Here is a 10675-nt window from a genome sequence, read left to right on the forward strand (position 1 = left end):
TGATTTTGTTTTCCCATGTCCATCTTGGCACCTAAACTAATTAACATTGTAAGCTCACCTAGAAGTGCGCGTGATGCGCTATTATTATCCATGTACTCATAACTCAATAACACATTTGGTTCCCTTCAACGCAACATCTTACAAAAAAAAAATGTTGTTACAAAATGATGCATTAATCTGAAATACTTAAACCAACCCAGTAACATTTGATACATTTGTTTGATCAAAACTGTAATTCTACATTCGATTTATGGATACAAAAAGAAGGCCCAAAACTCCCCCTTTGATGAGTTGTTAATGTTTAAATCTATTTACACCTCATACATCGTCAAATATGCATTAGCGTGTTCTCACGATGACTCCCTGATGAAGGACTCCGTGACGAAGGACTCCGTGACGAAGGACTCCGTAAGTGGTTCACCATGCGTTGGGTGGATTTCACTATGGTCCGGCCAAAGTTGTTTCATTAAGTGCTTCTTATCAGGGTATGTAGTTGAAGAAAGCAGTTCCTTTTCTAAATCTTGAACGTTGGTTTGACCCTCTAGCACGCTCAACGTTTGAGACATGGTTGGTCTACAAAAATGGCCTTTTGTGCATAAAAAGGCCACTTGTATAATTGTCAATGCTTCTTCGGGTGAATACTCAGATCCTAAGTCTGGGTCAACAAGTTCTAATAGAGTTCCTTTCACATGCAAAAGGCATACCTGAAGAACAAACAATGTTATCGTTTGGCATTTTTAAAGATGTTAGTGATGGGTGATTCACGATTGTTAATTTAACCTCCAAGTTAAAGTGTACTTAGGTGGTGTTTGGATATCAGTACGGTATTAGGTGATTATACCCGGTCCGATTACCCAAATCATATATACATGTTTACTCAAACCATATTGTAAACATTTTCTTTTTTAATCTTGGTTTCTTTTGATTTTCTTCTGATTTTCTTTTGTCCTTCATAATACAATAGTCTTACAATTCACTAATTTTTAGTTTTTATACTTCTATTATTATTGGGATATAAAGTAATACACAAATTAAAATAGTAAGAAATGCATTGCAAATCCCAGAGGGGTATGCGATACCAGACGGGTATGTGACACGTTTTTGGAATCTGGGTGTGAGGCTTTAATACCAATACCCATCCCATTGTCATCCATAGATGCAATAGTCAGATCCAAACACCTCCAAAAAGTTAATGGACCAAAATATGCAGATTAACTAGATTTAGCTCACCCAATCATAAAGGTTAAGATATTGTTCGGTCTCCGACTTGTAGCTGATGTTTTTGTTGCAGCTTATTCCACTAACAATTTCTAGTGTCAAAATTCCAAAACTATAAACATCTGCCTTAGTAGTCAAGTGACCACCCATGGCATATTCTGGAGCCATATAACCCCTTAAGAATCAAAAAAAAAAAAAGTAAATAAGTTTGTGTAGCCAGAAAGATGCATAGGAATGAACATATTTGGGTTGTGTTTTATCTCAAATGAGTCAAATTGGTTAAAATGAAAAGTTACCTAAAAGAGGAATACGTCAAAGATGCTAATTCCTCCTAAACTGATTTTATTTGAAGATTAAATATTTATTGTATACCATATTTAATTATTTATTATCTTTTTTAACAAAACCGTCAAAGAAATGTTTGGGGAAACAAACTCCACTGAAACTAAATAGTTACCCATTTCAACCTTAACCAGTTTTGACTTGTATGAACAAGAGTAATTAGAGAACATACATTGTTCCCACAATCCGAGTGTTGATATGGGTATTCCCATCATCACTAAGCTTTGCTAAACCAAAATCAGATACTTTTGCATTATGATCCTCGTCAAGCAAAATATTGCTCGCCTTGATATCCCTATGTATGATTCTCAGGTGTGATTCATCATGAAGATAAACCAAACCTCGAGCTATTCCTTTACATATGTTTAACCGCATCGGCCATGTCAGCTTTGCTTTGGACATTTTGTCCGTACCTGAAAATTTATGGACAGCATGAGCCTCCTACGTTAATGTGAACAGGATCGTTCCTTAAAAAAAATTGATGATCAATAGAAGTTAAAATTTCAACCCGAGGGTTGTGTCTTATCAAAACATTCTGTTCAAATATATAGATTATTGTTGTAACATAATATAATATTACTTTATGTAAAAGAATGGGCAAAAAAAGAGAAATTTACGAAACTAGGCAATAAATTAGTCTAACTTACGAAACTAGCCAATTCACGCGTCGTTGGAAGGCCATTCACAGTTATCAACCGTGAAAGAAAAGAAATTTGTTTTGGCGACTGGCCATTTTTATACGAAAAGGAAGAAGACAACAGGTTTTTTGTGACACCTGGTTGTCGCTAGAAGAAAAGAAAGATAACACAGGGAATTCTATTAGTGACGGTTTGGGTGTCGCGAATTGTTTGGTGAACTGAATTACGGTTGAGTTGATGTTGATGTCGGATGAAGGTTTTGTGCGAATAAAACATTTGCTAGTGTCTATTTGGTTGCCAAATTATCCACAGAAGCGGTGGTGTCCCGTACACGGCGATGATCCTCACGGTGGTGCTGGTTGTTTGTTAAATTTGGTCCGATGTATCTCCGGTAAGTCATGTCGGCAGAAGGTGATGAGCCCAATGACTAGCCATTAATGACTGGACAAGCAAAGCAGAAATGGAGCCTGGAGCCAGCTGGAAACGCATTAGCTGGGTGGGATGCGTTTCTTGCAGGTACCTAAGGCGTTAGTTGCAGGGAGACAGACACGTGTCATGTTCCCATAGGCGGAAGCATCCGAAATCTTGAATGGCCTTCCAACGACGCGTGGACTGGCTAATTTCGTCAGTTGACTAATTTCTTGGCTAGTTTCGTAAATTTCTCGCAAAAAAAGTATGTGCATAGTAAACGTAACCCACGGCCGTCATAAAAACATATCTCACCTAAAAGGGAACGAGACAGGCAGTTATTTGCCATGTACTCATAAATCAGTGACATTTGGTTCCCTTCAACACAACATCCATAAAGTCTGACAAGATTTGGGTGCCGTAGTGCAGTAATCATGCCAATTTCATTGACAAATTCACGGGCTCCTTGTTTCGACTGTGATGATAGTTGTTTTACGGCAATTATTGTCCCATCCGATAATAAACCCTAGCATAATTAATGTTTATTAGCAATACAAGACAATAAAATGTTATGTTTATAGACTTGTGTTTTGATCAATTAACATTTAAACACAATAACAATACCTTGAAGACCGACCCGAATCCACCTTCTCCAAGCTTGTTTGATGGATCAAAGTCATTTGTTGCTCTTTTTAACTGTCTTAGAGTGAAAATACCCGTTTGTAGATCTATTCCTGTAAGCTCTGTTAAACAAAAAATGATGTATATGTCAGGTCCTAAGCCTAGTTGTTGTGATTTGAGATCGTTAGAAATCAGTTAGAGGTGGCAAGATGTGTTGCGATGGATAACAGGTTGGATTGAAATGTATGTCCTTTTCAGTATGGGTCAAAGAAGGTTAGGTGACACATTCTTGTCTGTTATTTATTTTTTTTGAACGGCGATTGACTCCAACAGACGAGAGGATCACACCCACATTGCATGGGTCCCTAGTCCCCCTCGGGCGAGGCATCCGAGGTTGACCATAGGCGCTCCCTGAGAAAATTTCCAGCCGACAGCCACTTGACTGCCGTTGCAGCCTCCGCACTCGAGAGCCGGAGTAACCGCACTGTAATAGAAAACTCGTGTGCGGCTCAAGACTCGAACCCGGGCTATTACACACTCAAGGCTCTTATCCGTCATTGCCATTGCCATGACCACTAAATCAAGGTTGGGGTCATTTACCCCCAAATGCAGAAGGTGGGGATCGAACCCGGGTCTCCAAGGAAACCCAAAGTTCTTTCCACCACTCCACTACAAGTGGGGGATGCTTGTCGGTTATTTATTTTGTAAATAATAATAGGTCAATGTGTTACTAAAAATTACAGAAACAAAATTACAAGCATAGGTATTTAAAATTTTATGCATTACATAAAGATTTTATGTGAATTTCAACTTGTTTTGCTCGTTCCCCTTTTAGCTAAAGCTTATTATGTGATCCAGTTGACCTGTTTGAAATAAACACAGCTTAACTCAAATGGCTCTTAAATTAATGGGTTGAAATTGCCACCTCTAATCAAAATGACATGAAAGATTTACCTCGATCTTCTACTTTTCCCCCCATAATGTAGCCTTTTCTCCAAAGGATAACCATGATTAAAAATACAAAAAAGAGTCCTCCTCCAACTGTCCCAACTATTAAACCAACTTCAATCCTTTTTCTAGAAATTGGTATTTCAAAATCTACACAAAACAAGGTAACAAACGTAATACTAAACTGACGTTGAAACATTATACTTCCGTTAAATTGTACTAAATGAATTTGATGACACTAAACACTAGTAAATATTTTGGTTATAAAAGTGTTGTGAAGTTTCACTTTTAACAGATCCATTTGACTTAGATTTTAAACATTGAAGGATACCTCTCTCCTAGTCTTTTTTCGGGAATCAGATTGACTTATATGGAAAATGAGGGTAAAGTTATCCTAGAAAGTCTCCTAAGGGAAATGATCAAATAGAAAATTTATTTTAGCTATGAAGTGTAGTAAGCAATAGGAATAGGACATGTGACAACATTTAAAATAAATAAAAAAGATATGTTAGTCAATCCAACCATTTCTTCTTACTTTTCAAAACTCAGTAACTTCAAAATCCACCATTTTCAAAACCCACCCACCATCTTCAACCATTTCTTCACTTTCTATATCAATAATCACTATATTATAGTGCGATTTTCATCCCCAATCAATGATTCAAACACCCGATCAACGTGTTCTTCAGTTTTTTTTTTTAAGAAAACCCAGTTTAATTTCATACAAAATCTCGTTTTTTTGGTGATTTTGAAGATACTCACTCGATCCGTTCGATTCGAGCGCTGATAAGTGTTTCAATCATTCAAAATTTCATTAATTGTTGAAGAAATCACTTCTATCCACGTAAGAAATTCTTTAATTTCATTTTTACGATCTGAGTTTTTGATTTAGTCATTGCGTTTTACGATCTTGACGGGGTCCGGGGGCAGCGCCCCTGGTAGCGGGGTCCCAGGGGCGGCAGCCCCTGGCGGGGTCTAGAAGGCAGAGCCCCTGGCTGGGGTTGAGCTGCATTCGTAAACTGCATTGGTTCAGACATATCATAGCATAGACAATTCACCACACAGACAAAACTATTGTCATGGTTCAATGCGTTTTAGAGAGAACACTTTCTTTGGTGTTTTTAGCCAATTGCGTTTTAGAACTAAAAGATTTTTATGTGTTTTCTGACCATTGCATTTTAGTAAAACACATTGTTGAAGTGTTTTTTGTGCATTGCGTTTTAGGTAAAACACCTTTTTAGGTGTTTTCAGTCCATTGCGTTCTACAGAGAACACTTTTTTTTATTTTGTTAGGCAATTGCGTTTTAGAATGAGTCATTTTTAAGTGTTTTCTGGCAATTGCATTTTACAAATAAGACATTTCTTGTGTTTTTGGTGCATTGCGTTTGAGGTAAAACACTTTTTTATATGTTTTCAGTCCATTGCGTTTTAGAAAACAGAAATTTTAAGTGTTTTCTGGCCATTGCGTTTTAGAAATAAGACATTTGTTTGTGTTTTTTGTACATTGAGTTTTAGGTAAAACAGTTTTAGGTAAAACACATTTTTATGTGTTTTTAGTCCATTGCTTTTTAGAAATTACATTTTCTTTTGAGTTTTTAGGCTATTGCGAAATAAGACATTTCTTTGTGTTTTCTAGCCATTGCGTTTTTCAAATAAGACATTTCTTTGTGTTTTTTTGGTACATTGCGTTTTAGAAAAATGTCATTTTTTAAGTTTTTTTTTCATTGTGTTTTACGTAACTGGGGTGTTTCTATTGCGTTTTACGTAACTGAGTTTTTAATTTTTTTTTTTTTTTGAAAATACAGCAATAGTCTACTTGTTTTAAAGATAAAAAAACGCTCGTTTTTTGTGCAATTTTTATAAAAAAGTAATGTCGTATCAAATAAACTCACGCGTCTCTTTTCTTCCCTTTAATTTCCCTGATTTAATCTTAGCTCTTGATTAACTAAATGGATGGTCAAGATCACTTCCTAACCTTCTTAGCCAAATAAACTTCCTATTGTATCCCCACCCAGTCTCCTAAATCTAGACATAATTATGATAATAAAAAATAAAACACAATGCCAAATAAAGAGACCTAATGATCTAGACAAAATTCTGAAAACTACAAGCGAAATATCCAAAAGAGAAAACCTAAAATCGAAGATAGTAGAGTTCGATGAGACGGAATGTGTTCAATCGGAGTCGTTAAAATATTTCCTATGACTTTCTAGCTAGTTTAAAGAGACTACGTATTTGAACCTTTTCCTGGGATATGAATACAGTGGTTACAAAATCATTAACTTTTAACTGATCATATTAACTTTGACCTCAAAAATCAAAAGCATAAATCTATCATATTTTGGCAGGAGATCAGATGTGAGAAATGAACAATTTGGTATAAAAGGCATAGTAATTTTGACCCCAAAAGTGAAATAAAACCTACCTTTACATGTGTTTGGTGGATGTACTGCAATCTTTAAGGTTAGAGATAAGATACTGATGGAAACGGATTTGATAAATGAAAAATTACTTACTAGGGTCAACTGATATAGCTGATATAATTGGACCATAATTTCCTTGTAATGGAGTTTCAACAGTGCCTTTGCCAGCCCAGTAAAGTTGAATCTTGAGTGTGTTATTCTTAACATTGACGGTATAGTTCTTTAGTAGTGCCCTACCACTACCTCCAGCCTCTTTTGTAATATCGAAATCCTTTAGTTTTAACTCCCCCTACAATAAAACTTATCTAAAGATGTTAATTATGTTCGTTTTGCAGTTTTATCCATTATTTTAGGGCTAATCCATAATAAAAGTTACCAGCTTTGGTCCAATTTCTGTTTAAGCCCGAAAAAAAAAACCTTCCACGTTTTATAAATTTTTTATTAAGGTTATCAACTTTCATAAACTTCCATGTAAGGTAATTTGATCCGGTTATCAATGAAAATGTCGCCGTGACAGCAACTTTTGACCATGTCGGCTATCTTTTTTTAACCACATAGGCAAACAGGAATCCGCCTTAAAACAAGATATTGATACTCACCAGAATCAATGGAGTGGATGAGGATGTGACCATCTTGTTGTAGGAAGGATTTATTAGGGGCACATACAATTTTTTTAACTTAAATCAGACCTATTTTGACACGTTGTTGGTTTTTCAGGCCTGAAATTATCTTGCTTAATCTAAACAAGAATTAGACGAATGCTGGTTGCATTTTATGCCATTACTCAATTACTATAGTTAAAAGTTGAACCACCTGCACATAAACATCGAATAAACGCTTCCTGGGGAAATTTGGTGAGGTGAAAATAATCTCTGCAAAGTGGAGTTTGACCGTATAGTTCCCGTTCATAAGACACAATCCATAATAAGTCAGAGAAATAGCAGCCGTGCGTGCTTTTGTATATAATGCGGTCTCCAACATGGAGATATTATGCAGATTAGAATTGTTGGAAAGAATATAGCGATTTAGATAATATAGATTATATACGAAAGCTCCTGTACTACTAAACGCCCAATTTCCAGCATTGTAATATGAGGAGGGACCTTTTCTATCTGTATCGCCTTCATATTTAACGGTGTGTATATTTACTTCATCGCCTCCACAGTTAATGTACAGATGATTAATCTCTGATGCAAAAGATAAGCTTTTATTAAGATATGATGCAAGGTTAGTGTGTAATAATTTGGAGTAATGTAAACCCTTTACTTACGTTCGTGGTATGGCTTAGTACATGGAAAATCTTTCCGTAGACATGGATCAATATTGTATCTAGGTAACAGTTACAAGTCAAATAATTAGTCATTGATGAATATTGTATCTGGGTAACAGTTACAAGTCAAATAATTAGTCATTGATGAATATTGTATCTAGGTAACAGTTACAAGTCAAATAATTAGTCATTGTGTAGTTCTCATGATTAGACAACACTCAATGTGGTTCATGGGAGCCCAAGGCCGGTCCTGGGCTGGTTGAGTCCACAAGTTCCACACCGTCCCTAACATTTATACTTCATAAAACTAATTTGAGGTTTTAAAAAACAAGTACTTTTATTCTTCATATTAAAAGCTTTATTTAGTATTTAAAACACCTTCTTTTACACTAAACGTTTATGTAAATATATTTCATATATATATATATATATATATATATATAGGGTAAGGATAGTGTAAAAAGTGCTCAAAGTGTGAGAAGTGTAAGAAGTGTATTATAACATTATATATAATACTATATAACACCATATAAACATTGTATAACAATATGTAACACCATATAATACCATATAACGATATGTAACACTATATATCATTGTATAACAAATATAACACTATACATCTATCATAGACATGCTATCAGGCAACCTATAGTGTTATATTTGTTATATAATGATATATAGTGTTACATAGTGTTATATGGAATTATATGGTGTTACATATTGTTATACGGTGTTTATATGGTGTTATATAGTATTATATATAGTGTTATAATACACTTCTCACACTTCTTACACTTTGAGCACTTTTTACAGGATCATCTACCTATATATTAATATTTAAATGTATATACAAATTAAAAGTTACCGAATTGAAATTAAAACCGGGGAACCCGGCCGAAATCACTCAGTTTTTTAATTTAGTGCATTTGAATTATTTCCAACACATGGATGAATATTATTTAATTTAGTACATTTGAATTATTTCCAAGACCCATTGATGAATATTATTTCTACAATAAAATACAATAGAGAGAAATTGTTTTGGAATGGGCCCAAATCACTTGTGTTCCTTTATTGAACAACTCACACACTTTTTTAACTCTACTCCTAACTTACTATATATATATATATATTTTTTGACAACCATTAGACTTGAACCTTTATCATTTGAAAGACAAACCCTTATCCAACTCCTTGGTACCTCTAGCCAAAGTCCCTTTGCTCCAAATCACTAAAGACTTGGTAGTTTTTTAATTTAATATTGATGTGGTTCTAAAAAAGAGAGACCATCGTCTGGTTTGGATGCATAAATCCCCGCCCAGCCTCAAAAACCGAAAAACATAGTCCTAGGCCCGGCCTAAAAAGTCGGAACCGGTTGAGCTTTAAACTTCCAAATCAGCCCCAAAAAGATAGATAAAAAATCTTAGTTAGCCCCAGTCCAAAGCACATCATGTAACCGATTAGACCTAAATGTCTGGTCCAAGAGCCCCATCCTTAAAGAGCCGAGTACAAGTGATTTCATATATTTGTGTACTATTGAACTATTGAATTTTATTACGAGTTTAATTTTTTTAAACTAATGTAAATGTAAATTATGTTTGAATTGAACTTGCATTTGCAGCGGAATTATTTGTTGTTTGGGAAACCATGATTATCGAAAGGATATACAAAGATTTTGGAATACAAGATCGAATGTAATTGATTCTTGGTGCCAAACATAACTGCCGGAAAATGTACATTTATAGTGTCGGTTAGTGACGGTTATATTTGGAGGGAACATAAACCGTTTAAACGGTGTCAACCTTTGTAACATAACCGTTCACACATACCGTTCTAAATTACATAATTATAAGTCACATAATCTTAAAATAACAAACATATATAATAATATCCGACTATAATAGAAATTATGTTTATATCTTCTAACACACTCCCCTAAACATGATTTCGTTTACGAGAATGTGCCAAAACACTGATGTTAGCATCATCTACCGCTGCCTTGGCTCTCTGAAAATTGAACCTTCTTCTCGTATTCAACCTCCTTAATCCTTTCCAATCATTGCCAGCATATAACGCGAAATGTTCATCTGTTCCTCCTTCTTATTCGGCAGCAGCTTGTTCACTTGTTCTGGCAATAAGTTCCATGCTTCTGGTTCTTCTTTCTGCACCGGTATCCTCACCGACTTCCTTATCTTCAGCAGTACCTTGAATACATTTGATCTTGTAGTAATAAACCACTACGTCTAAATACATAGCGTACATAAGCCTCATCAGTTCTGCATCATCATAATCGAGACCCATATCTTTTGCTATCACTGCCCACATATGATTATATGTTACACGTCGATGACCACCCTCCCTTTTGACTGCTAAGTACAAGTCTAACATGCAGACTTTCCGGTTATTCTCGGCATAAGCGGTTAATGGTCTTGAATTGATTTCTAGTTTAACTTTTAAAAACCAGTCTATCATATCTTTGAATTTCTTCTCTATGAAGAACTAATACTATCCTACATATTCATCATCTTCCAACATATCCATAAAGGCTTTGCAATCTTGGAATTCATTGAATGTCATCGCTTGTAGGATCATTACATTCCAGTCCGGTTCTTCGGATGTAATGTTTAAACTTTCGAAATATGAATTTAAGTAATCATTCTTGAATTTCTCATATTCCGTTTCAGATCTGAGTATTTCTTCTTTTTCTTTGTTTCCCACTTCATCTTCTTTAGAGTAACATGTAGTATCATTTCTTTTATCAATTGCAGGAATGCTAAATGTTGGATATATTTTACATTTATCAC

General features: G+C 35.1%; 1 protein-coding gene across 1 annotated transcript; it reads right to left on the reverse strand.

Annotated features, from left to right (window-relative positions):
• Positions 1 to 203: 203 nt before the first annotated feature.
• Positions 204 to 10343, reverse strand: LOC110934128 (probable LRR receptor-like serine/threonine-protein kinase At1g07650). The gene is made up of 9 exons (XM_035982756.1): positions 9995 to 10343; positions 7412 to 7785; positions 6692 to 6887; positions 4182 to 4325; positions 3231 to 3349; positions 2922 to 3132; positions 1733 to 1973; positions 1231 to 1393; positions 204 to 704 (listed from the first exon to the last, which is right to left on the reverse strand). The coding sequence occupies exons 1-9, from the start codon at positions 10341 to 10343 to the stop codon at positions 351 to 353; spliced, it is 2151 nt and encodes a 716-aa protein (XP_035838649.1). The 3' UTR covers positions 204 to 350.
• Positions 10344 to 10675: the final 332 nt, after the last annotated feature.

This window comes from Helianthus annuus, chromosome 2 (genome assembly GCF_002127325.2).
Source record: "Helianthus annuus cultivar XRQ/B chromosome 2, HanXRQr2.0-SUNRISE, whole genome shotgun sequence".
Taxonomy (NCBI): domain Eukaryota; kingdom Viridiplantae; phylum Streptophyta; class Magnoliopsida; order Asterales; family Asteraceae; genus Helianthus; species Helianthus annuus.

Bases quoted from the DNA above. Each gene is read 5' to 3' on its own strand.
- LOC110934128 (XM_035982756.1), bottom strand. From the start codon at position 10,343: ATGATAGACTGGTTTTTAAAAGTTAAACTAGAAATCAATTCAAGACCA. The intron at 4,326-6,691 runs GTAAGTAATTTT...TGTTTTGTGTAG, and splicing joins AGCTATATCAGTTGACCCTA to ATTTTGAAATACCAATTTCT. The intron at 1,394-1,732 runs GTATGTTCTCTA...TTGATTCTTAAG, and splicing joins ACTCGGATTGTGGGAACAAT to GGGTTATATGGCTCCAGAAT.